Below are 27,835 nucleotides of genomic sequence, written 5' to 3'. Positions count from 1 at the left end.
ACTTTTCTGTGTCCCCCTGCATCAATCGCAGCGTGTGCGGGCTGTGAGGTCAACTGAGTTCGGCCGACACTGGAGTTGATTGATCTGAACTCAGTTGAACTCCAGCGCGCACACTCTGCGATGGATGCAGGGGACACAGAACAAGTAATCAGCCGACACTGGAGTCAGCTAATCTGAACTCAGCTGACCTCCTGACCACAGAGCCTGCACACGATCACACGTGATCGGCAGTAGGCAGTGACTGCTGTTAACCTGCATCCATCGCAGCGTGTGCGGGATGTGAGGTCAGGAGTCAGCTGACTCCCGATCCAGTGCCGGCCGCTAAATTCTGTGTCCCGCTGCAGAAGGATCTGGTAAAATAACAATTGCTGTTGCATGCATTGCACGTACAATCCGCAGGATCCAGTCAGATGCGGTTTGCGTTTTTTTGCAAAAAAAACACTAATGTGAAAGCAGCCTTAACCTTCATAACATGCTGGCTTTAACATATATAGCAAAAATCTGCTGACAGATTCCCTTTAAATTTTAATGTAGGCTTCAATGCTTCATATATTTACCTGTACTGAGCAGTATAACAGCGGGGGAGCTTTGCTTCAAACCACATGTGGTTACAATACTAATAAGATATTCAGTGCCAGGTAATAGTTGACTAAATATAAACTGTCTATAAAACACAACAAAATAGAAAATTAGTTTTGTTTCGTAGGTATATCTACAACAAAATACATTAGAACACTGGAAAGTCATGTAAAGGCCTATAGACTTGGAGAGTAGATTCCAATCATATAGACAACTTTGGGGGCATTTTTATTTTAACATCAATGCATGTACAGTATCTATGTCTGAAAATCATTTTGCAATTGAGTTTCATAAAAATGTTTTAAACCATTTGCTTTCTATAGCTTATGTTACCCACTGACTGCAGAATTAGACAAAGGAAAAAAAAGCAACAAAAAAAGGAATAAAATTTCCTCCAAAAATTCAGCAATTATTTACAGCAACAAGAGGGCAGCAGTTTTAAGCTATGTTCGCACGTTGCTTTTTACCTGCTTTTTACCTGCTTTTTTGCTGCTTTTTCAACTGCAGCGTTTAATGCCAAAATGGTTGTGTTCTGCTTTTCAAGCAAAGTCTATGGGAATTTGGGTTTCTTGTCCGCACTATGCAGTTCAAACTGCAGCCTTTTTGTTGCAGAACTTTGGTCAAAAACTCAGCTTTGCAGTGCAAAACCCAAATGGCAAAAACAATTCACATGTGAATTGTTTTTGCCATTTGGATTTTGCACTGCAAAGCTGAGTTTTTGACCAAAGTTCTGCAACAAAAAGGCTGCAGTTTGAACTGCATAGTGCGGACAAGAAACCCAAATTCCCATAGACTTTGCTTGAAAAGCAGAACACAACCATTTTGGCATTAAACGCTGCAGTTGAAAAAGCAGCAAAAAAGCAGGTAAAAAGCAGGTAAAAAGCAACGTGCGGACATAGCCTTAACCTGCCCAGGCCAAAGGATGTGGTGACCACATTACTTTGTTAGGAGCTGTGAGGCATCATAGTTTGTGTGGGGTTTGTGAAGATATCCTACTGTGTGGGGACAGCATACTCTATGGGGGCAATGGAAGGGGTTATAATACTGGGACAGAACAATTAGGGGCATTGGCAGAGACAAAATAATTTTGTAATTGCAGTAATACATATCCCACTCCGTTTCCTATAAAAGTGGGAGGTATGCCTTTCTGCGACTGCACCTATTTGCTGTGTTAAATTTTGCTATTGTAACTAGGGCTGAGCGGACCCAGACTGTTCCGCACAGTTTTAACCCCTTCAGCCCCCGGGCACTTTCCGTTTTTGCGTTTTTGTTTTTTGCTCCCCTTCTTCCGAGAGGCGTAACTTTTTTATTTTTCCATCAATCTTGCCATATGAGGGCTTGTTTTTTGCGGGACGAGTTGTACTTTTAAATGAAACCATAAGTTTTACCATATAGTGTACTGGAAAACAGCAAACAAATTCCAAGTGCGGAAAAATTGCAAAAAAAGTGGGATTGTACAATAGTTTTTGGGATATTTTATTCACCGTGTTCACTATATGGTAAAACTGATGTGTGGGTATGATGCCTCAGGTCGGTGCGAGTTTATAGACACCAAACATGTATAGGTTTACTTGTATCTAAGGGGTTAAAAAAAATTCACAAGCTTGTCCGAAAAACGTGGCGCACGTTTTGCGCCATTTTCCAAAACCCGTAGCGTTCTCATTTTTCAGGATCTGAGGCTCAGTGATGGCTTATTTTTTGCGTCTTGACCTGACGTTCTTAACGGTACCATTTTTGCGCAGATGCTACGTTTTGATCGCCTGTTATTGCATTTTGCGCAAAATTTGCGGCGACCAAAAAACGTAATTTTGGCGTTTGGAATTTTTTTGCCGCTACGCCGTTTACTGATCAGATTCATTGATTTTATATTTTGATAGATCGGGCATTTCTGAACGCGGCGATACCAAATATGTGTGTATTTTTTATTTTTTTAACCCTTTAATTTTCAATGGGGTGAAAGGGGGGTGATTTGAACTTTTAGGTTTTTTTATTTTTTTTTAATTTTTTAAAACTTTTTTTTTTACTTTTTTTTTTTATTTTACTAGTCCCCCTAGGGGGCTATTGCGATCAGCAATCCGATCGCTTTGCACAATCTGCAGATCTCAGCTACAGAGCTGAGAACTGCAGATTTGCTGCTTCACTTTCAATGCCGGCTGTATTCCGGCATTGAGAGGAAGTGACTCATGTTAGCCACAGGCGTCATCACATGACCCTGTGCTACCATGGCAACCGCCGAAAGTCACGTGATCATGTCACGTGACTTCCGGCGGGGGCGGGGTAAGTCACTGTCATGGCGGCGCCCATATACATATCGCTGCCAAGACTTTGGCAGCGAAATGTAAGGGGTTAATGGCCGCGGGTGGAAGCGATTCCACCCGCGGCTAGCAGGCACACATATCAGCTGTTGATAACAGCTGATATGTGCGCGTCTCGCCGCCGCCCGCCGGCGGCAGGGGGCGGGGCTTACCGGGACACGATCCATGACGTATCTAGTACGTCATGGGTCGTTAAGGGGTTAAAGATGTCTCTGTGTGTCTCTGTCTCTTTGTGTCTCTGTGTGTGTCTGTCTCTACCGATATCATATTACCTCACACATAAGCTTCTTATACTGTCCTTCGTTGCCTATAGCAATCAATCACAGGTCCTATTAATGACCTGTAGCTCCCAGCTCCATTGACTTTAATGTAAGCAGTGTTTTTAGTGAATAACTGTAAAGTGTGGGGTTAAATTTTCCCCTCAAAACATAGTCTATGATGTTCCCTGAGTCAAATGAGGCATCTGTGCAAAATTTTGCGATTGTAAATGCGACAGTGTGGATTTCTTTAGTGGACATACACACACACATACAGTTAGGTCCAGAAATATTTGGACAGTGACACAATTTTCGCGAGTTGGGCTCTGCATGCCACCACATTGGATTTGAAATGAAACCTCTACAACAGAATTCAAGTGCAGATTGTAACGTTTAATTTGAAGGTTTGAACAAAAATATCTGATAGAAATTGTAGGAATTGTACACATTTCTTTACAAACACTCCACATTTTAGGAGGTCAAAAGTAATTGGACAAATAAACCAAACCCAAACAAAATATTTTTATTTTCAATATTTTGTTGCGAATCCTTTGGAGGCAATCACTGTCTTAAGTCTGGAACCCATGGACATCACCAAACGCTGGGTTCCTCCTTCTTAATGCTTTGCCAGGCCTTTACAGCCGCAGCCTTCAGGTCTTGCTTGTTTGTGGGTCTTTCCGTCTTAAGTCTGGATTTGAGCAAGTGAAATGCATGCTCAATTGGGTTAAGATCTGGTGATTGACTTGGCCATTGCAGACTGTTCCACTTTTTTGCACTCATGAACTCCTGGGTAGTTTTGGCTGTATGCTTGGGGTCATTGTCCATCTGTACTATGAAGCGCCGTCCGATCAACTTTGCGGCATTTGGCTGAATCTGGGCTGAAAGTATATCCCGGTACACTTCAGAATTCATCCGGCTACTCTTGTCTACTGTTATGTCATCAATAAACACAAGTGACCTAGAGCCATTGAAAGCCATGCATGCCCATGCCATCACGTTGCCTCCACCATGTTTTACAGAGGATGTGGTGTGCCTTGGATCATCTGCCGTTCCCTTTCTTCTCCAAACTTTTTTCTTCCCATCATTCTGGTACAGGTTGATCTTTGTCTCATCTGTCCATAGAATACTTTTCCAGAACTGAGCTGGCTTCATGAGGTGTTTTTCAGCAAATTTAACTCTGGCCTGTCTATTTTTGGAATTGATGAATGGTTTGCATCTAGATGTGAACCCTTTGTATTTACTTTCATGGAGTCTTCTCTTTACTGTTGACTTAGAGACAGATACACCTACTTCACTGAGAGTGTTCTGGACTTCAGTTGATGTTGTGAACGGGTTCTTCTTCACCAAAGAAAGTATGCGGCAATCATCCACCACTGTTGTCATCCGTGGACGCCCAGGCCTTTTTGAGTTCCCAAGCTCACCAGTCAATTCCTTTTTTCTCAGAATGTACCCGACTGTTGATTTTGCTACTCCAAGCATGTCTGCTATCTCTCTGATGGATTTTTTCTTTTTTTTCAGCCTCAGGATGTTCTGCTTCACCTCAATAGAGAGTTCCTTAGACCGCATGTTGTCTGGTCACAGCAACAGCTTCCAAATGCAAAACCACATACCTGTAATCAACCCCAGACCTTTTAACTACTTCATTGATTACAGGTTAACAAGGGAGACGCCTTCAGAGTTAATTGCAGCCCTTAGAGTCCCTTGTCCAATTACTTTTGGTCCCTTGAAAAAGAGGAGGCTATGCATTACAGAGCTATGATTCCTAAACCCTTTCTCCGATTTGGATGTGAAAACTCTCATATTGCAGCTGGGAGTGTGCACTTTCAGCCCATATTATATATATAATTGTATTTCTGAACATGTTTTTGTAAACAGCTAAAATAACAAAACTTGTGTCACTGTCCAAATATTTCTGGCCCTGACTGTACATACACACACATACATACATATACACACACATACACTCAGCTTTATATATTAGATGGAAGCACATGGTTTATTAATTCTATAGGGGGCTGTATCTGTAAAAAGGCACAGGAGTGTATTATTGCTATGAGGAAGTATAGAGGAGTAAGTATATTATTCTGTAGGGAACACAGAGGGGACACTGTTATTGGGGAGGACACAATAGGAGGGTATGATTACTATATAGGGCAAAGGAAGGACATTATTTCAGTCTAGTGCACTGGATATAACACTATATGGATTGCAGAGATGGGAGAATGTGATGAGGGTGCTGGGAAGCAGTAAGCCAAACATGTCTGTGTATTATATTTTGCAGGGACGTGTTATAGATACAAAAAAAATGGTCATAATAATTGAGGCTGAATGGAAAAGGAATAAAATGAATGGCAAAAATTAGTAAGAATGTCCCTGGTGAAAACCTATACAGTATACACATATATGGTCTGCAGAGCACTGGTATAGAATTATACTATCATTATATGGTCACTGTATGTTTGTAATATCAGCCCTTTTATGGTTAAAGGGACTGAGGCAGACGCACGCTGTGAGGACACTCCCGACAGCGGACAGTCATTTGACTGCATGTACGCGATTTGCATACTTGTAGTTAATCTTCATTTTTTGCAGGCAGGGTAATAGATACCAAATTCTGGGTCTAAAAGCTGGGACAGTATTTGCCTGTGTGCTTTCAAATGCCAGGGCTGAATTTCAGTTCCAGACTGTCCCTGCACACATTATTATTATTATTATTTATTATTATAGTGCCATTAATTCCATGGCGCTTTACAAGTGAAAAAGGGTATACATAAAAACTAGTACAACAATCATTAACAATACAAAACAGACTGGTATAGGAGGAGAGAGGACCCTGCCCGCGAGGGCTCACAGTCTACAGGGAATGGGTGAGGGTACAACAGGGTACAACAGGTGAGGACAGAGCTGGTTGGGCAGTGGTGTATTGGACTGAGGGTTATTGTAGGTTGTAGGCTTGTCGGAAGAGGTGGGTCTTCAGGTTCCTCTTGAAGCTTTTCATGGTAGGAGAGAGTCTGATTTGCTGGAGTAGAGTGTTCCAGAGTATGGGGGACACACGGGAGAATTTTTGTACACGATTGTGGGAAGAGGAGATAAGACAGGAGTAGAGAAGGCGATATTGTGAGGATCTGAGGTTGCGTGCAGGTAGGTACCGGGAGACTAGGTCACAGATGTAAGGAGGAGACAGGTTGTGGATGGCTTTGTAGGTCATGGTTAATGTTTTGGACTGGAGTCTTTGAGCAATGGGAAGCCAGTGAAGGGATTGGCAGAGTGGTGAGGCTGGGGAATAGCGAGGGGAGAGGTGGATTAAGCGGGCTGCAGAGTATATGAGGTTATAGGTTCGGGCAGAAGACCATTGTGGTCTGTAAACAGACTGTTAAAGGGAGCCAATCACCAAACTTTTTGTGCTATACTGGCCCTATCAAGCTGATTCTATACATACCTGTAGTGGTCAGCTCAGATGTTAAGGTTTTGAAATCCAAGAAAGTAAAGTTTATAAAATAATCAGCTTCTTGAGTGGCAGCAGCTGCGGATCAGATAATAGCTGGGGGGATATTCATAGTTATCCCCTCCCCCTGTTAGAATTAGCATAAGTATTAGATAATCGATTTACTCTTTTCCTTGCAGGACCTGTGCTGAGGTCATACCCATGTGACTAAAAGGGGGGGCCTCAGCCAACAGAAAAATGTTGCTTCCTGGTATCAGCTTTGTTGGCTGAGGCCCCGGCCTTTTAGTCACATAGGAATGACCTCAGCACAGGTCCTGCAAGTCAAAAATGAAATCGATTATCTAATACTTATACTAATCCTAACAGGAGGAGGGGATAACTATGAATACTCCACAGCTATTAGCTGCTCCTCAGCTGCTGTCACTCAAGAAGCTGATGATTTTTACAAACTACTGTAATTTCTTTGATTTAAAAACCTAAACATCCGAGCTGACCAGTAAAGGTATGTATAGAATCAGCCTGATAGTGCCAGTATAGCACTGGATTTAGGTTATGTGTCAGGGCAGGGAGGACTGGTAGACCCAGGAGGTGGATCCGCTGGACCAAGCACCCCACCGTGGGGCAGGATACACGGCAGCCGGAGCACTGGCGTGGCTGGGACGGGAGCCGCGTCCCACAGGGGACAGGAAGAACAAAGTCACTGGGGTCACGGAGTTCCTAAGAGACAGTGCAGGACACTGGTACAGGTGCCGGGTGGTAAAGACAGGCAGTAGTACAGGGCACGGCACAAGGGGACCTGAGCACCTAGCTCAAAAGACAAGCTTCAGGACACGATGATCAGGCGCCGCCCACATGGAAAGGCCAGTCTTATATACCCAGCACAGCCTCATGTAATTTCCTGCTACAGGTGTGCTGGGCCTATAAGACCAGGAGAGTGGGCGTGGCCTGGTCCTATACAGAACCATGTGGCTAAGACTCAGAGTCAGACTCATAAGACCAGGAGCAGGACACAGGAGAGCACGAGCGGGAGCGGCAGCCATGACCGGTGGACACGTGGACTAGATCAGTGGTTAAGGAGCAGTGCAATGACGGTGAGGCCGGATCAGTGGGTACGGAGCGGTGTCGGGATGGTGCGACCGGATCAGCGGGTAAGGAGCGGTGCTGAGGCATCGGGAGCGTGACATTATGTACGAAAATCCTGGTGATTGGTTCCCTTTAAAAACAACTATATATCAGAATAAAAAAAAATACCTTTCATCCGGTTGCACTGTTTCTGTTTTCATGGAGCTTTCATCTTTTATGGAAATTATGTACCCATCAAACTGACCAGAAGGTGTTTGCCAGTTGACACATATTGATGTTGTACCGGTGGAGTGGTTTACGTATGTTACAGAACTAGGAACTTGAAACAAAACAGTATAGAAAATAATAATTAGCATTAACCTATGTAGAGACAAGTAATGCGACTATAGTAAGAAAACAAAACTAAGATCATAATTTGTAATTCTGGTCTATATCGCCTTTATATTATATATAATATGAGTAATTACAGCTATAAGAATGTTTTAAACATACTGATTTCTGAAAATGGACCTGCTTCATGTAACCCTGTCACCTTCATCAGGACTATTCCAGTTACATTGTAGTTGTCGGAGGCAAATGGAGTCTACTTTTTTTTACAAATCAAACCATTGTGGATAAGTGCCTAGAAGGTAATAAAGCTGAACTGCAATACCAGACATAGCCTGTGGATACATTTAGCGCTGTTTCAAGGATTAGATCATTTTTCCTGAAGGGATAGAACCAATTTAACTTTATTGATGTGTATTTTTTTCACAACATATATTTCTTGGGACAGTAATCAAAATATATTCTTAATTTAACAAATGGTAGTCAGTATAACATATGGTGCCCACAGAGGCTAGGGAAACTGAGATAAATCATAGGGCCCCATGGTAACTCAGAATGCACCCCCCCACCTATATTTTTTTAGATTCAAAGCAAGAAAAAGCAACAATTCAGCATGACCCTCATTCCCTAATCTTGGCTCCATAGCATTCTCATTCTCTAATATGATACATAATGGTAGACCACTACTAGGTACACTTGTTTTTCATGCACAGTAACCGGTAATATGTTGCTTGTATTGTGACATTGTGAATTTACCATTATATGTTGATACGTCTTCTTAAACACTTACTTGTTTGAATATGGATTACAACAGGCACACTATCCTTAAAGAACTGCTTCTCTGTGGAAACCGAGAATGTATAGAATGTACCAGGTAATAACTGCAAAAACAATGCTGTCTCTTGCATCACTTTTTGGACCTGAAATGAGATATTAATAATAGGGATGATCGAATACCTCAAATATTCGGCTTCGCGAATATTTGCCGAATAGGTCGCCGCTATTTGACTATGCGCAAATATTCGATGTGCAATGTAAGTCTATGGGAAACCCGAATAAGAACTATTCAGAACTATTCGGGCTTCCTATAGACTTACATTGCGCATTGAATATTCGCATAGCGGCGACCTATTCACCGAATATTCGCGAAGCCGAATATTAGAGGTATTCGATCATCCCTATTAATAAACTAATTAGAACTATGCTCCGGATTCATCAAATATTGTAAGCCAGAATTCTGTTGTAAAATGCTTTGAAAAAACACAAAATTTTGTCGCAACTTGAGACACTGACTGACAGCCAGCTCAGCATTGTGTCAGTGCAAAGCTGGCTGTCAGTCAGGGCCTTACTTACACTATGCACTAAGCGTAGACTGAATTCACATCAGCCACTCCATCTATGACGCACGAGGCTGCTGGGAGGAATAAAGATCACTTCCTTTCAGCATGGCGGCCTCATGGCGTCAGAACACTATCAACCTGCAGATTACCCCAATACCTGCAGGTTAATAGCACTTGTTTACATGACAGATTTCTATGTATATCATGGGTCATCTTCCTGCCTTTGATCCAGGCACTCACACCGAGCCATAGCAGGGACACATGTATAAGATTATCTCAGCACAGGAACCTTTTTTAGAACACATCCAATTATGGAAATAATTAAAATAATTATTATTCTAAGATTTGACTGAAATGAACTTTGTTCATGGGAGAATTCCTTTAAGGGTCGCATGACCCTCAGCTCCCGTTCTGCTGCGAGTGTAAGCCAAGTGTCTTGCCACTGTGCTGCAATTGGACCACAGCTGCGGAGTATAGGGAGGCATTAATCTCCCTATCTCCTCCATTATCAGCTGATGAATATATCGCACTGCACTCCGGTGTCATCCGAGTGCAGTGCGATGTTTCTCTCACACCCATATACTTATATGGGTGCGAGTAAAAACTAATCGGATTCCACCCGCAGCATGCTGCGATTGTTTTCTAGGTTCGATTAGGGCTGAGAAAAAAGTCGCTCACAGGAGCTGCCCCATAGACTAATATTGGTCCGAGTGGAAAGCGATTTTTTTTATCGCATTCCACTCGCTCCGTTTTACTCGTCGTGTGTCCTTAGCTTAAAGTGAACTCTCTTTTAATATGCTAATGAGGTTTTTGACTAGTCAATGTGGAGTTAGTTTACCCAGACTAGTCTGCCTCCTAAGTATGTTATCATGCCTTTTGTGGGCATTATCGCCAGCTCTGCGCAAATCCCATGCATGCGCGCGTCTTTCTGCACTAACTTGATAGGATCTCCGAAGGTTAGACAGGGTTTTTTAGTAGTAAATATATGAATGCTGGTGGGTTGGAGGGCAAGAGGGACATGATACGTTCCCTTTAATGGGCTCTTTACTGCAGTTTTGATAACATCACAGTTGTATCTGCTGCAGAACTACCAGTTCTTTGAATGCTGAACTCTGTATAACCCCGCCCACACCACTTAGTGGTGGGGGTAAGTTATACAGTGGTCATGGATATCTCCAACATCATGGCAGCTTGGGTTTACTAGTCCTCTAGTAATAATTTCCTACTGATTAGTGATTTCATCAAAACTACAGCAAGCAGCCCAGTAAGTAACATGCTGGAATCAATATCTCTGGCTCTACCTTATGCTCTAAGATTAGATAGCAAAAACGTGCTGACAGATACCCATTAGGAATAGCTTTACTTTATCGGGAGAACAATATAACAACTAGCTAAGTAGAAGAAAAGGAAGAATTAGCTGTTCTTCATCATACTAGATGATACTCTGTCTTAAAAAATTGGATAACAAACAGCATATGTTTCTGGCATAAAAGGCCACTCTAGTGTGGCTATTATTGTGCTGGCCTACTAGCCTACAACACTATTGGCACTCATATGGTCCATGGAATTGGATGGGTAAATCACTACATTTTTGGATAGTCTTTGCAGTAGAAACATGCTTTTCACAGAGCCATTACATGAGCTTGATAGGGTAGATTAAACCGATGTGATTCCTTTAGTAATGCTTTTTATCGTCCTCTTCATAACCAGTACATGCTGCCATTAGGCTGAAAAGTCATAGATTCCCTTACTGTAATGAAATTGGAGCAGTTATTGCAAATAATTTCATACTGCTGAAAATTTCCTTCAGCTCTATCCCAAATGACTTGTACATAATGTTCCGTTACGCCTCCTGCACGTACATTAGTTGGACTCGCCAAACCTAATAATCAATGAAAAATTAGTCATATGTTAGAAGTGAATATACAAGACGGTAACGATATTTATACAAGGTCAATACAAGAAAACCTAAATACTGCCATTACACGATTAGCATTAAAAAGGAACACAATTTTGTTTTTGAGTACTACTGGCTAGAGCATGAATTTCATATTATTAATTTCCAGAGGACAATATAAGTGACAATATTTATGATATTATGGAACTACAGCTATCAAAAAAATAATATACACTTTATATCAATGAGGACCTGTCATCAGCTCAAAAGCAGTTTTAATCTTCTTTTGTTCCCACTACTACTATAGAATATTCTGGTCGGGGGGATTTGTGCGTTTTAAATCCACCAGACTGTCCCAGAGATATAGGCCTATTTGTTAAGTGCAAATTTGTATGGTCTTTATCAAGGGGTGGCTCACAGGGTAATAAGACATAACAGCTTAAAGGTGTTGTCCACTACTTGGTCCAAATCATCTTATTCCCCTTGTTTGACCCCATTAAACTTAAAAAGCTTATGCTCACCTCCCATACTGTCGCAGTTACAGCAGTGTTTGCGATCGCATTCCCGGAGCTCACGTGAGGTTGTGACACCAAGCAAGCCCCGTGCCCAATCACCGCTGGCTTCTCTATCCCCGCCTTTGGACAAATAATTAATCAACAGGAAGTGAGAGCTGCAGCTTTCACTTACTTCCTGTTGATTAATCATTTGTCCGAAGACGGGGAGAGAAAAGCCGGTGGTGATTGGGGGAAGGTTCATGTGATGTCACAACCATACGTGAGCCCCGAGAACGCAAATGCCAAAACCACTGGAGCTGCATTGGCACTGGAGGTGAGTATAAGCTTTTTTATTTTAACAGAACAAAGATGGGAAATTAGAAGCGATTGTCCAAGTAGTGGACAATGACTTTAACGACACCCCCAGAGAATCCTATGAGCCACCCCCTTGTGCAGACCATAAAACGTAACACTAAATATAAGTAGATATCACTGGAATAGAATGACTGATTTAAAAAACAAACAAAAAAAACCCTGAATATTCACGGGAGCATTAGGAAAAAATTAGGAGCAAAAACTGGCCATTTTTGACCTGGCCACAGGTTCTCATAAAGTCAAACACATTCTGGTGGTAACAAAATGAATAGACAAGTTAATAATTTGCAAATCATAAAAAATGTACACAAAATTTTTAAAACATCTCGATTTATTAAGTATAAAATATAGCCGCCATATGCAAAAATGCAAGTGTCGCGGGCGGGGAGGAGGGTGTCAGCACACCGCGCTCACCCCCTTCTGCTCGGGTCCGGCGGCCGCTGCTCAGTGGTGGCTCGAGCCGTAGGCCGGATCCCGGGGGTTTCTCGAGCGGCACTCCTCGCCCGTGAGTGAAAGGGGTTTGTTGGGTGCGGGGATTGTTATAGTTCGTGACGCCACCCACGGTTGTGGTGATTTCACCACCGCTGCTCAATGCGGGGGTCCCGGGGATGGTGATGCGGAGCAGCCAGGTGTTGTGTTGCCCCTCCGTGGGCAGGGGTTGGTGATCCCGGGGCCCGGTGATGGTTTGTGAGGTGCAGGGCCTGGTGGGCGCAGGGACGCGGGGGCAGCGCTGTGCCTTGCGGCACTGTAGTACTCACTCAGCCTGAGACACGGACACAGTTTGTACGGTAAACCAAACGGCTGGTAGGACGGTCCCACAGACGGCTGCACCTGCACTCCCGGTAGGTGACGGTGATGTCCCTCTTCCTTGCACCTATGGTTGACTTGTGGTAGCGGTGGATTCCCTCCGGTTACCCGCTCCCCGACTACAATCTGGGCCGGAGGAGCTCTACACTTTGCCCGCAGGCGCTGGCCCTGAGAAACTGGTGCCTTGGCGGTGGCGGTGTCTCTCTGCTTCAGGTTGAGCTGTTGCCTTCAATCGGGACTTGGTTGCTGGGGGATCTACGTCCCCTTCACTGACGGATTCGGCAAATTTGGCGACTCCTAGCCTTGCCGGGGTCCGAGAGGCCCCTGCCCTGGTGCTGACTGTCCTTCGGAACACTGCTCCAGACCACCGGGCACACAGCCAACGGGGTCCTTCCAGGAACTTCCAAACGGTCCCCCTCCAGACAGTCACCGCCGTCACTGACCTTGCTTATCTGGCCCTACACAAAGCTGGACCCTTCAGGCTTTCCTTCCTTCTTGTCACCTCACTTGCTTTCCTCCTTTACCACTTTTCTTCTTTCACTACTTACTTGCTTACTCCTTCACTTAGCTCCTCACTCCAGCTCCCCCTGAGCTAATCTCCTGTTCACTCTTGCCCTCCCCGGGCTACTCTGCCTGGTTTCTACCGCCTCCAGAACTGTGATCTCCTTGGTGGGCGGAGCCAACCGCCTGGCCCACCCCCTGGTGTGAATCATCAGTCTCTGGAGGAAGGCAACAAGGATTTGTAGTTTAGCTGTGATGTGCCTACCTGGAGTGTGGGGTTTGGTGGTGTTGTGACCTGTGACCCCTGGCTTGCCCAGGGCGTCACATTCCCCCTTAGCAAAATGCAGACCGTCCGCGGGCTGCCGTCCTACACCGGTTTTATTTTTTTTTCTGAAAAAGATAACATTTGGAAAATCAACATATATACATTTTTAATAACTCTTCCCAAAACGGGAGGCACATTTCTTTAACGTTGCAACGGTTTACGGTTACGGTTTCCGCTCTCTCCCACCCAAGCAACCTGGCCCTGATGCTGCCCCTAAAGCCCAGGCAGCACCCCTTGACCCACAGTCCAGCACACGGTACCCGAGCGGGATCTGTCCTTCCCTCCAGAGGGTAGCCACCGGTTCCTTTGGTGGCTGGGCCCCAGCCTGCTCTGCTGAGGGCCCTCCCTCCAACCTGCCTCTCCGGAGGCGGCACTGCAGAAAACGGTAACGGTAACCAACATATTTACAAGCCACTAACGTCTGTGGTTGCCCTGCAAGTTCACGGGCTTGTCCATGGATAGTTCCCATGCATTTTTAAACGGTCCCCACGGGGACAACGGTGCCGGCTCCGGCCGGTTCAATCACTACAGACAATCAGGTAACTTCTTCTTGGATCAATCATTTTTCATTTTCAACTTTTAAACAAACAAACAACTTCTCTGCACATTCCCTGACCCCTTTTATCACAGAACGGTCTCCCTGTACCTAAGTGGGGGTCTACCTAGGTTGGAACGGGTGGACCTTCGGGGCCCGGTGTCAGTGGTGCTGGGCAGTGTGGCAGAGGGAACAACTGGTTCCACCTCCCGGCTTTCGTGTGGGACAGGTGGAGGCATAGGGGAGCTGGGCATAGGTTCATCCCTGGGCACTGGCATCGGTTCTGGCTCACGGTTGACCGCTTCCACTACTTCTTCATCCACAGGTTGTGGGAACAGTATCACTGGAAGAATCACCGCGCCGTTCTGCATAGGCCAGTCTGCGGGGAAGTCACCCATCACCGTGTGGATCACCTCTTTTTCCTTTTCCGCTGGGGGAGGAGCTGGCACCTCCGGCATTGTCCTCAAGGCTGGTGGGCACCTTTTCAAATGGTCCCGAGAAACCGTGGCCAAAGTGCCCCCTTGGTCGCGACTGATCTGGTAAGTCTTTCCATTTTCCCATCCGGTGGGCTGAATGACGTAGGGGGTTTGTTCCCACTGATCATCCAGCTTGTGGGTTTTTCTCTTCCGCTTCAACACCACATCTCCAGGCTGGAAAGGCCCGGCAGCCGCTCTCTGATTGAAGTGCCGCTCCTGCTGTTTTCGACTCTGACCCAGGTTCTTCTCCACATACTCCTGAATCTGTCGGTACTGCACCCTCCGCCGGGCATCCCATTCAGCCGTTGCGGGGAGCGTCTCTGGGGCTTCCAATCCCATTTCCAAATCCACGGGCAGCCGGCCAGGCCGAGCTCTCATCAGATACGCTGGGGTGCACTTTGTCGAGCTGGACGGGATATTATTGTACATATCGACCAAGTCAGGCAGCTTCTCCGGCCACAGGTTCCGTTCCTCTAGTGGCAACGTCTTGAGGAGACCCAGGACTAGATGATTCATCTTCTCACACATACCGTTGGTCTGGGCATGGTAAGGAGTGGTCCGGATCTTCTTGCAACCATACAGCTGACAAAACTCATGGAATACCTCCGCTTCAAAGGCTGGACCTTGGTCGGTGAGCACCCTCTCAGGGTATCCATGGGGCCGACAGAAGTACGCCTGGAACGCTCTCGCAGCGGTACGGCCGGTTAAGTCCTTGACCGGGACAACCACCATGAACCGAGAATAATGGTCCACTATGGTCAGAGCGTAGGTATACCCACTTCGGCTGGGGGTGAGCTTCACATGGTCCAAGGCGACCAGCTCCAACGGTTGGTGTGTAACGATGGGATGCAGGGGGGCCTTCTGGCTAGCTTCATCCTTCCTTCTCAGCGTACAAGGACCACATTCTCGACACCAGGCTTCTACCGATTCCCGCATCCCACTCCAATAGAACCGCTCTCTTAACAGCATCTCCAGCTTCTTCCATCCGAAGTGGCCGGCTCCATCATGGTACGCCTGCAGAACGGTGGGCACATCAGCCTGGGGAATAACCAGCTGGCGGGTCTTCTCGTGGGTCTTCGGGTTAATCAGCTCCCGGTACAGCCTCCCCTGATGCAGGCACAATCGGGCCCGTTCTTTCCACAAGCGTTGGGCCTCCGCTGGGGCGGCAGGGTCCATCCCGGCGGCGCCTTGCTCTACCAGGTTCTTGACCAAGTGGACCGCAGGCGCCTGATTTTGAGCTTCTCGCCACTTCTGACTAGGTAGCGGATCCAGATTCACCCGTTGTTGATGGACATGGATCTTCTCACCTGATGGCCGGTGGAATGCAGGCAACTCGATCTCCTCGAGGTCATCATCTTTGCACTCACCTTCTGACAAGTGGGGCATTCGAGAGAGGGCATCAGCATTGATGTTGACACGACCGGCCCTATATTTGATGGTGAAGTCGTAGTTGGCTAGTCTGGCTACCCACCGCTGTTCTAATGCACCCAGTTTGGCCGTGTCCAGGTGAGTCAACGGATTGTTATCCGTAAAAGCGGTGAACTTTGCGGCGGCCAGGTAGTGGCGGAACCGCTCGGTGATAGCCCACACCAGTGCCAGGAGCTCAAGCTTGAAAGAGCTATAGTTCTCAGGGTTCCTTTCGGTCGGCCGGAGTTTTCGACTAGCATAGGCAATCACTTTCTCTTTGCCTTCCTGGACCTGGGATAGGACTGCCCCCAAACCCACATTGCTGGCATCAGTGTGGAGAATGAATGGGCAGCCGTAGTCCAGATACGCCAGGACCTCTTCTCCGGTCAAGGCCTCCTTCAGCTGACGGAAGGACTCCTCATGCCTGTCCTCCCACACCAGTGGGGCTGGTCTCCCCCCTTTGGTCTGTCCCACGAGGAGGTCTTGCATGGAGGCAGCCATCTTCGTGTACCCCTTGATGAAGCGCCGGTAGTACCCCACCAGACCCAGGAACTGCCTTACTTCTCTTACTGTAGTTGGTCTCGGCCAGCTCTGGATGGCAGTGATCTTCTCAGGGTCGGGAGCGACACCATCCGCACTCACCACGTGCCCGAGATACTGCACCCTGGGCTTCAGCAGGTGGCATTTAGAGGGCTTCAATTTCATCCCGTACTTGGCAAGGGACGCGAACACCTCGGCCAGGTGCTCCAGATGGGCTTCATACGTCTGGGAATAAACAATCACATCATCCAAGTATAGCAGGACGGTCTCGAAGTTTAAATGTCCCAAACAGCACTCCATCAGCCGTTGGAAGGTCCCAGGGGCATTGCACAGCCCAAACGGCATGCTATTGAATTCGCAAAGCCCCATCGGGGTGGTGAAGGCGGTTTTCTCCCGGTCTTCTGGGGCCACGGCCACTTGCCAGTACCCACTGGTGAGGTCCAGGGTAGAGAAATAATTTGCCGTCCGCAGCGCGGCCAACGATTCTTCAATACGGGGCAGCGGGTAGGCATCTTTGTGGGTTATCTGATTAATCTTCCGGTAGTCCACACACATCCGCATGGTACCATCCTTCTTCTTGACCAGTACCAACGGAGCGGCCCAGGGACTACAGCTATCCCGAATGACCCCTGCCTCCTTCATATTCCTCAACATGTCTTTGGCACACTGGTAATGTGCAGGGGGAATAGGCCGGTACCTCTCTTTGATAGGGGGGTGTTCACCAGTGGGGATGTGATGTTGGACCCCTTTGATCTGCCCGAAGTCTAGTGGGTGCTTACTGAATACCTGTTCATACTCCTGCACCACCCTGTATACCCCCGCTTTGTGATGTGTAGGGGTATCGTCAGTGCCCACATGTAGCTGTTGGTGCCACTCTTTCACCTCCCCCTGCGGTGGGGAAGTGCTGGTAGCAGGTGGGGAGACTGAGGGCCTGGTTTTATGGATGGTGTGAGGATCTAGGGTGAGCAGTTTGGCGATGGTAGCATACCGGGGGAGCCTGACCTCTTCCTCCCCACAATTCAACACCCTCACGGGCACCCTCCCCTTTTTCACGTCTACCACCCCTCGGGCGGCTATTACGGTGGGCCAGTGCTCGGAGGGTATGGGCTCCATCATGGCAGGGTAGTCACGCCCCTGAGGTCCTACGGCTGCCCTACACCAATTCATCATCTCACTTCTGGGGGGCACAAGCAACGGGGCCGCATCCATCACTCTCACGCCACCAATCTCTCCTCCTGTTGAATTTACATGCTGGCGGTACATCAAGGCACGAATTTCACGCTGCACAGCTCTGTCGGCTCCCTGCCGCCGTGGCGGCCAGCTGTTGCAATAGGGCCAACACATCACCCATACAGTGCTCCATCACATTGGTTCCCAGCACTATCTTCGGGTTATGATCACTGGGCTCATTCATGATCACAATCATACCCTGGTGTTGCAGTTCAGCTTGCCCCACTGTCATGGCCACCTGCTTATACCCCACTTGGGTCAAAGGGAGTCCATTGGCAGCAATCAGCGTTATACTAGTATCTGGGGGTGCCAGCTCGTCCGTCCCCCAATACCGCTGGTACAATGTGTATGGTATGGTGGTTACCTGGGATCCAGTGTCCAAGAGAGCCATCACCGGTATACCGTCCACAACCACGGGAATGATGGGTCGAGCTCCGATATACCGATCCCGCCAGTCCGAGGGGCCACGGGGTTCTACTCCTGAGGATTGGCCCGGGGCCCCAGGGGTTGCTCGTTTAATGGGCACTCTCGATAGTAATGCCCCGGCTTACGGCACTTGTAGCAGATTGGAGGCCTGCTCCGCGGGGGATTAGCACCTCCGCTGCATCCAGGGTACATCTTCAGGGCTGTCAGCAAGCTGTATCTGTGCTGAAGGCTGAGATCTGGTTAGAGGTTGTAGTGCAGCAAGGATTTTGGCAAGGTCTCCGTCCATACGACGGACCTGGGCTGCCAGTTCTTCCACCGTGCTGCTCGGGGCTGCAGGTATTGGAGAGGTTGGTTTGGCTGAGGCCGCCACAACGGGAGCCGTCTCAACGGGCCACGGGGCGGGTTCCAGAACTTCGGCAGCTGGGGGCTGTAGTGCTTTAATGGCCCGCTCCTTTAACACAGCAAAGTCCACATCAGGGTGTTCCAGGACCCACAGCCGGAGTTGTTTACGATCCTCAGGGGACCTCATCCCCTGCGCAAATTGCTCCACTAACATCTTGTTGCTATCCGCCTCATTAATAGGGTTCACCCGCTTCAGCGTGCGGAGGGCGGTCTGCAGACGTAGAGCATAGTCCCGAATGCTATCCCCAGCTCGTTGCCGGCACTGGTAAAACTGCATCCTCAGCTCAGCTTCAGTCCGGGTCTCGAAGGCAGTCTGTAGCTTCTCAAAGATGGTGGCTACAGAGAGCCGGTCCCCCTCGGCCCAGGTCTCCGCTTCCTGCTCCGCCACACCGGTTAGCTGGCCTAGCACTATCGCTGCACGTTGCTTATCAGTCAGGGGGTACAGCTCTAGCAACGGGTTAAGCTTTTTCCGGAAGGCCTGTAGGGCATCCGGTTTCCCGTCATACTGCGGTAGCCAGGCAGCTCCGGGCGCATAGGGCAAGGAGAACGGCATGACCTGAGCGAGCGCGGGGGCCGCGGCACCTCCCGCCGGTACGGCCGGGACCTGGGCAGGCCCATTCCCATCCGCGTGTGCCTCTGCGGCTGCGACCACCGCTCCTCCAGCGGCTCCGTCGGGCGCAGACATCTTGTTTCCGTCCCCCTTAGCTCTTTCCGGCCCCTCCTCTCTCGGGGCGGGGTCTTGGCCTTCGCGCCTCTACTGCTCGAGAAGACGCTCGAGCGGGAACTTTTCGCGCCAAAGATGGCGGCTTCTGCAATTTTTCTGCCGGATACCTCCGGCGGTAACAAGGCGCACCTCTACCAGACGGCAGAGCGGTAAGATCCTGTTCGTGACGCCAAGTTGTCGCGGGCGGGGAGGAGGGTGTCAGCACACCGCGCTCACCCCCTTCTGCTCGGGTCCGGCGGCCGCTGCTCAGTGGTGGCTCGAGCCGTAGGCCGGATCCCGGGGGTTTCTCGAGCGGCACTCCTCGCCCGTGAGTGAAAGGGGTTTGTTGGGTGCGGGGATTGTTATAGTTCGTGACGCCACCCACGGTTGTGGTGATTTCACCACCGCTGCTCAATGCGGGGGTCCCGGGGATGGTGATGCGGAGCAGCCAGGTGTTGTGTTGCCCCTCCGTGGGCAGGGGTTGGTGATCCCGGGGCCCGGTGATGGTTTGTGAGGTGCGGGGCCTGGTGGGCTCAGGGACGCGGGGGCAGCGCTGTGCCTTGCGGCACTGTAGTACTCACTCAGCCTGAGACACGGACACAGTTTGTACGGTAAACCAAACGGCTGGTAGGACGGTCCCACAGACGGCTGCACCTGCACTCCCGGTAGGTGACGGAGGTGTCCCTCTTCCTTGCACCTATGGTTGACTTGTGGTAGCGGTGGATTCCCTCCGGTTACCCGCTCCCCGACTACAATCTGGGCCGGAGGAGCTCTACACTTTGCCCGCAGGCGCTGGCCCTGAGAAACTGGTGCCTTGGCGGTGGCGGTGTCTCTCTGCTTCAGGTTGAGCTGTTGCCTTCAATCGGGACTTGGTTGCTGGGGGATCTACGTCCCCTTCACTGACGGATTCGGCAAATTTGGCGACTCCTAGCCTTGCCGGGGTCCGAGAGGCCCCTGCCCTGGTGCTGACTGTCCTTCGGAACACTGCTCCAGACCACCGGGCACACAGCCAACGGGGTCCTTCCAGGAACTTCCAAACGGTCCCCCTCCAGACAGTCACCGCCGTCGCTGACCTTGCTGATCTGGCCCTACACAAAGCTGGACCCTTCAGGCTTTCCTTCCTTCTTGTCACCTCACTTGCTTTCCTCCTTTACCACTTTTCTACTTTCACTACTTGCTTACTCCTTCACTTAGCTCCTCACTCCAGCTCCCCCTGAGCTAATCTCCTGTTCACTCTTGCCCTCCCCGGGCTACTCTGCCTGGTTTCTCCCGCCTCCAGAACTGTGATCTCCTTGGTGGGCGGAGCCAACCGCCTGGCCCACCCCCTGGTGTGAATCATCAGTCTCTGGAGGAAGGCAACAAGGATTTGTAGTTTAGCTGTGATGTGCCTACCTGGAGTGTGGGGTGTGGTGGTGTTGTGACCTGTGACCCCTGGCTTGCCCAGGGCGTCACACAAGCATCTATACAACTTGGCATGTTATCAATAATCTTACTAATGGTTGTCTGAGGAATGTTCTGCTACTCTGAATGCATCTGGGCACACAAATCAAGATCTGCTGCTGGCAGCACCCATTGAAATTGCTGACTCAATGGCAGACAAGTCACCACAGGCCATGGTAACATTTAGGCAACTGCTAACAGGAGAACCAATGATATTTAGTCAGGTGTTTTTGTGGTGAAAAATGGCTAGTGGAAAACTTTGGAGAAATGACTGTACCACTGTCTCCATGACCATATCAATGTAAGGCAGAGTAGAGATGAGCGAGCCTCTGAAGGCTCGAGTTCGGTTCAGTTCAACGAACGGAGGCAGCGTTCAACGAATGTTCGACGAACCGTTCAACGAACCTCTCGAACCCCATTGAAACCAATGGCAGGCAAACACAAACACATAAAAACACATTATAAATGTACACATACAGTTAATAAACATTGCCATTACACTTACAGGTCCCCGCGACGCGTCCTGCACTCTGTCTCCCGACACTTTTCCTTCCGATAATCGCTGCGTCCTCCCGGTAACCAGCACTGATGATAGGACCTTCCGTGACGTCAAAAAAAACATGTGGCCAGTCACGTGTCTATTATCTCATTGGCTACAGACTGGTCACATGACTTTGACGTCATGCTAGGTCCTGTCATTGCATCTCTCCGGTACGCGGTGATCGTTCCAGCATCTCCGTATACCGGCAAAATGCTCTGGCACATGGTCGGCTTCCCCATTCTGCTTCCCCGTTCCGTTCTTCACCATCTGCCACAGCCGGTCAATAACGGAGATCACCGTTGCTATAGCAACCCGCCTGTCAGCGGTGACGTCACTGCTTACAGCCGGCAGCCTCTGCTCGCTCACTCACTGAGTGAATAGACTACACGGGGAGCAGCAGCGTCTTCCTCCCATGCAGCGCTGTCTAATGTAGGAGAGCTGCTTGGGTTGAAGGAGAAAGAAGACAGAAGACCATGGATCGTGGAGGGCTGACAGGGAGTAATAAACATGGAGTCTCTAAGTGTGTTTGTGTATTTATTTGTATTAAAGTATTTTTTCTCTGTGTGGTGTCTTTTTTTTTTTAACCCTTTATTGGAAATTCTTAATGGCTGGGTCAAACTTGCCTGACATGAAGAATCTCTGGCTTAATACTAGCTAGTAAAACAAAGCTAGTATTAACTCATGATTACCCAGAAAGCCACCAGGCTTCAAGGCTGCTGGAAGAGTTGGATACAACGCTATATGATGGCACTTCTATGAAAGTGCCATTTTCTGGGACGGCTGCGGACTGCAATTTGCAGCAGAGGGGCCCACAATGCTCAGGCCAACCTGTGCTGCGGATTCCAATCACCAGCTGCCTAGTTGTACCTGGCTGGACACAAAAATATGGCGAAGCTCATGTCGATTTTTTTTTTAATTATGTCATGAAATTTATGAAATAATTAAAAAAAGGGCTTCCCTATTTTTTTTGTTCCCAGCCGGGTACAAATAGGCAACTAGGGGTTAGGGGCAGCCGTACCTGCCTGCTGTACCTGGCTAGCATACAAAAATATAAGCGAAGCCCACGTCATTTTTTTGGTGGGCAAAAAACTCCTGCATACAGTCCTGGATGGAGTATGCTGAGCCTTGTAGTCTGCAGCTGCTGTCTGCTCTCCTGCATACACTAATGAATGGAGCATGCTGAGCCTTGTCGTTCTGCAGCTGCTGTCTGCTCTCCTCCATACAGACAGACAGCAGCTGCAAAACTACAAGGATCAGCATACTCCATCCAGGACTGTATGCAGGAGTTTTTTGCCCCCTCCCAAAAAATTATGTGGGCTTTGCCATGTTTTTGTATGCTAGCCAGGTACAGCAGGCAGCTACGGGCTGCCCCCAACCCCCAGCTGCCTATTTGTACCCGGCTGGGAACCAAAAATATAGGGAAGCCCTTTTTTTTTTTTTAATTATTTCATGAATTTCATGAAATTATTAAAAAAAAAATGACGTGGGCTTCGCCCAATTTTTGTGTCCAGCCAGGTACAACTAGGCAGCTGGGGATTGGAATCCGCAGCTCAGGGTGCCCAAGCTTTCTGGGCACCCCTGCTGCGAATTGCAGTCCGCAGCTGCCCCAGAAAATGGCATTTTCATAGAAGCGCCATCTTCTGGCGCGGTATCCAACTCTTCCAGCTGCCCTGGTGACGGGTGGCTTGCTGGGTAATAATGGGGTTAGGGCTAGCTGTATATTATCAACTGGCCCTAAGCCCGAAATTCATGGTGTCACGCCAATATTAGACATGGCCACCATGAATTTCTAGTACAGATAAAAAAAAACACAACACACAGAAAAATATTTTTATTAGAAATAAAACACAACAAAATTAGTGACTCCATCTTTATTGAAATAAAGAACCCCCCTCCTGGGTCAAGGGTCCCGCGCCGTCCAATCCAGATCCAATATCATCTGATCGGTTTGCTGGAAGGCAAAGCAATCAGATGATGTGTCAGGTTAAAGGGCCTGAATCACACGACACAGCAGCTGATTGTATAAACGGCTTTTATACAATCAGCTGATGCATCAGTGCAATAAAAAGAAGAAACAAAGAAAGAAAGACAGAAAGAAAGAAAGACAGAAAGAAAGACAAAGACAGCAGGAAAGACAGAAAGACAAAGAAAGACAGAAAGAAAGACAGTAAGAAAGACAGAAAAAAGACAGAAAGAAAGAGAGAAAGAAAGAGAGAAAGAAAGAAAGACAGAAAGACAGAAAGAAAGACAGAAAAAAGACAGAAAGAAAGACAGAAAGAAAGAGAGAAAGAAAGAAAGACAGAAAGAAAGAGAGAAAGAACGCAAGACAGAAAGAAAGACAGAAAGAAAGACAGAAAAAAGACAGAAAGAAAGACAGAAAGAAAGACAGAAAGAAAGGGAGAAAGAAAGAAAGAAAGAAAGACAGAAAGAAAGACAGAAAGAAAGACAGAAAGAAAGAAAGTAAAGACAGAAAAAAAAACAGAAAAAAAGACAGAAAGAAAGATAGAAAGACAGAAAGAAAGATAGAAAGAAAGACAGAAAGAAAGAAAGAAAGACAGAAAGAAAGAAAGAAAGAAAGACAGAAAGAAAGAAAGAAAGAATGAAAGACAGAAAGAAAGACAGAAAGAAAGACAGAAAGAAAGAAAGACAGAAAGAAAGAAAGACAGAAAGAGAGAAAGACAGAAAGAGAGAGAATGAATGAATGCAGCATCATTCCGTGAAGCGGCTCACAGCTGATGTCCGGCTACTCCCCTCTGTGCATAATTAAAATACAATTATAAATAAAGAATAATAATTAATTGAAAATAAAAAAAATCTTTACCAACACAGCCGGGAATTTAACTCGTGAAGTTATGCTTCTTAGGCAAGCGCTCTATCCATTTAGCCACTGGCTCCAATGAGGAACATAGGCAGATTTTGTAGTCTTGAGATCTGCAAAGCAGACTGAAGTTTAAGGTGACAGCGTGATTCTCTTCATGTGCTACGTGGAGCGGACACAGAGCACTCATGTTCTCTAGCAGAGCTGACAGTGTCGTGTGGATTACTTCGGACCTGGAGGGGTATTTGGGGATTTTAATGAAATGGTGAAAGAGGATTTTTTTTTGTCTTTTATTCCAAATAAAGGATTTTTCGCTGTGTGTGTTTCTTTACTTTCACTTACAGTTTAATCATGGAAGGTATCTCGGTGAGACGCCTGGCATGATTAACTCATTATTACCCCGATTGCCATCACACCAGGGCAATTCGGGATGAGCTGGGTGGAGTCCCGGGACTGTCGCATCTAATGGATGCAGCAATTCCGGACAGCTGCTGGGTGATATTGTTAGGGTGGTGGGCTCCCCATAATATGGCGCTCCCCATCCTGACAATACTAGCCTCCAGCCGTGTGGCTTTATCCTGGCTGGTATCAAATATGGGGGAACCGCATTTTTTTATTTATTTATTTATTTATTTTACTGTACGATATAGAGCCGCCCGCCAGCGGCTGTGATTGGTTGCAGTGAGACATCTGCGGAGGCATGTCTGACTGCAACCAATCATGGGCGCCGGTGGGCGGGGAAAGCACGGAATAACTGATTGAATAATGAAACGGCAGCCATTTTCAAAAGAGGAAAAGATGCCGCAGATTTGTGACAGCCGTGTAGCGAGGCGCCCGTGATCGGTGAGTAGGAAAGGGAGAGGGATTGTGCAGGATGCATGCAGATAGCAACGTGTCCACATAGCCTTACTGTGAAAAGCCACGTTTTTGGTGATCAAACCGTTCTCGACCGTAACTCGAACTGCCGAACTTTTACCAAAAAGCTCAAGTTCGTTGAACGTCTCGAACACCCCCCAAAATCACTCGAACATGAAATTGGCGAACCTCAAGCCTCGAACATCGCTCATCTCTAATGCAGAGCTGTTAGTGTACTTGGAACGAAGACAAGATGGTTCCAGCTACTGTATATTATTCCAACTTCTACTACAATCCTAAAAGTAGGTCTGTTCTAATGTTACTTGGTGAAGGAATCTTGGTGTTGTCAACGTAGTCTTCAAACCAATCACCGGCTATCATTGCAGCCAACATAAAAGTGGGTATTCAACTTTAAAGGAGATACACTTCCATTACAGAGTCCATTTTCCTCTTGCTTTGCACCATGATAGTCTATGGGAGTGGTGGTGTGAGGTCAATAGAACACCTAGAGCTGGACATGATTATATGATCTCGAAACCCAATGTAAAGCCCGCTTTACACGCTGCAATGTATCTTACAATGTGTCCGCGGGGTCACGTTGTAAGTGACGCACATCCGGCATCGTAAGTTACATTGCAGTGTGTGACAGGTACGTGCAATTGCGATTGAACGTTAAAACGTTCATCGCATACACATCGTACCTTTCTCTAGAGTTGCACATCAGATTGTTCATCGTACCCGGGGTAGCACACATTGCAGTGTGTGACACCCCGGGAACGATGAACAGATCTTACCAGCGTCCTGCGGCTCCCGGCCCACAATGTGGAAGGAAGAGGTGGGCGGGATGTTTACGCCCCACTCGGCTCCGCCCCTCCGCTTCTATTGGCCAGCTGCCGCGTGACGTCGAACGTCCCTCCCACTCCAGGAAGTGGACATTTGCCGCCCACATCGAGGTCGTATGGATGGGTAAGTATGTGTGACGGGGGGTTATTCGTATGTGCGACACGTTCAACAAATTGAACGTGCCACACATACGATGGGGGCGTTGCAGATCGCATACGATATCGTATGCGAAATTGCAACGTGTAAAGCAGGCTTTAGGCAAACACAATTTGATGGTTTTTGTAGGCACTGATGCCTTAAAGGTGCTTTACACGAGATGATCTATCGTGCGATAGATCGTCGGGGTCACGGTTTTTGTGACGCACATCCGGCGTCGCTTGCGACGTCAGCCTGTGTGACACCTCCTAGCGATGCACTATCGCTCACAAATCGTGAGTCGTGTACTCGTCGCTAGGTTTCATAAAATCGTTTCTGAAACATGGCGCCGGTTGTTCATCCTTCCCGTGGCAGCACACGTCGCTCCGTGTGACACCACGGGAACGATGAACATCGCTTACCTGCGTCCCGTGGCTTCCGCCGGCTATGTGGAAGGAAGGAGGTGGGCGGGATGTTTACGTCCCGCTCATCTCCGCCCCTCCGCTTCTATTGGCCGGCCGCTGCGTGACGTCACTGTGACACTGAACATCCCTCCCACTTCAAGAAGTGGATGTTCACTGCCCTCAGCAACGTCGCCCGGGAGGTAAGTACGTGTGACGGGGGGTTAACGAGTTTGTGCGCCACGGGCAATCAATTGCCCGTGACGCACAAACGACGGGGGCGGGTACGATCGATCGTGAAATCGCACGATCAGTCGTCCCGTGTAAAGCAGGCTTTAGGCTTGGTATGTGACTTACAATTTCACTTGGAATACAGAGAAGCTCAATTGTGGAACCAGTGATACAGGCATTTTTCCACAGTGTCCCAGGAGCCCATTTTTAACACAACAAAGCCAGACCGCATGTTGCTTGTGCTACTGTAATCAGCTTATGTGATATCATGCCAAAGTATGTAAGTGTGTGTTGCTCATAATCGATACTAGATAAATTTACATTTTTTAGAAATGATATTACTATTTTTCCACAATTGTATATACAGTGGATGACATAAGTATCAAACACTTCACCAATTTTCTAAGTTTCTAAGTAAATATATTTCTAAGGGTGCTATTGTCATGATTTTCTCACCAAATGTAACAACCAATGCAATTAACATGGGCAGAGAAATCAAATCATAGATGTCCATAAATTTAGTGATGTGTAATAATGAGAAATGACTCTGGAAAAAAGTATTGAACATGCTTACTGAAATGATGACATCTTGAAGACACTGCCTAAATGGAGAAACTAGTTGCATACATTGGTCAGGTGTGATTTTGGCACATTTTTCCACACAAATACTCTTCAAAGCCTGAAGGTTCTGTGGTCTCCTTCCATGAACTCAGAACTTTAGTTTTCTACATTTTCTATTGGATTCAGGTCAGGTCATTGACTGGGACATTCTAGCAGCTTTATTTTCTTTCTCTAAAATCAATTGAAAGTTTCCTTGGATGTGTGTTTGGGATCATTGTCTTGCTGAAATGTCCCCTTTTGGTACATCATCATCCTGGTAGATGGCAGCAGGTTTTTTAATGAAGAATGTCTCAGTACATTTGTCCATCCTTCAGTCAATTATAAGAAATTTGCCAGTGCTGAAAAACCGCCCCACACCATGATGTGTCCACCTCAAAACTTCACTTTGGTATGGTATTTTTGGGGTGATATGCAGCGCCTTTTGCTTCCATACATGGTGTGCATTATGGCATCCAAAGAATTCAATATTGGTCTCATCTATTCCGA

At 47.5% G+C, this 27,835-nt stretch overlaps 1 protein-coding gene across 1 annotated transcript in view; it reads right to left on the bottom strand.

The window, feature by feature from the left end:
* PTPRQ (protein tyrosine phosphatase receptor type Q) overlaps positions 1-27,835 on the bottom strand; it is an 855,789-nt gene that overhangs the window by 749,495 nt on the left and 78,459 nt on the right. The window contains exons 11-14 of the mRNA XM_075342420.1: positions 11,098-11,228; positions 8,797-8,926; positions 7,848-7,998; positions 558-664 (exon numbers count right to left, since the gene is read on the bottom strand). Of these exons, the coding sequence (XP_075198535.1) occupies positions 558-664; positions 7,848-7,998; positions 8,797-8,926; positions 11,098-11,228 (519 nt within the window). The remainder of the gene's footprint in view (positions 1-557; positions 665-7,847; positions 7,999-8,796; positions 8,927-11,097; positions 11,229-27,835) is intronic.

Source organism: Anomaloglossus baeobatrachus, chromosome 4 (assembly GCF_048569485.1).
Source record: "Anomaloglossus baeobatrachus isolate aAnoBae1 chromosome 4, aAnoBae1.hap1, whole genome shotgun sequence".
Lineage (NCBI taxonomy): Eukaryota > Metazoa > Chordata > Amphibia > Anura > Aromobatidae > Anomaloglossus > Anomaloglossus baeobatrachus.
The sequence above is the reverse complement of the archived record's forward strand: the minus strand, read 5'-3'. Positions and strand labels throughout refer to the sequence as shown.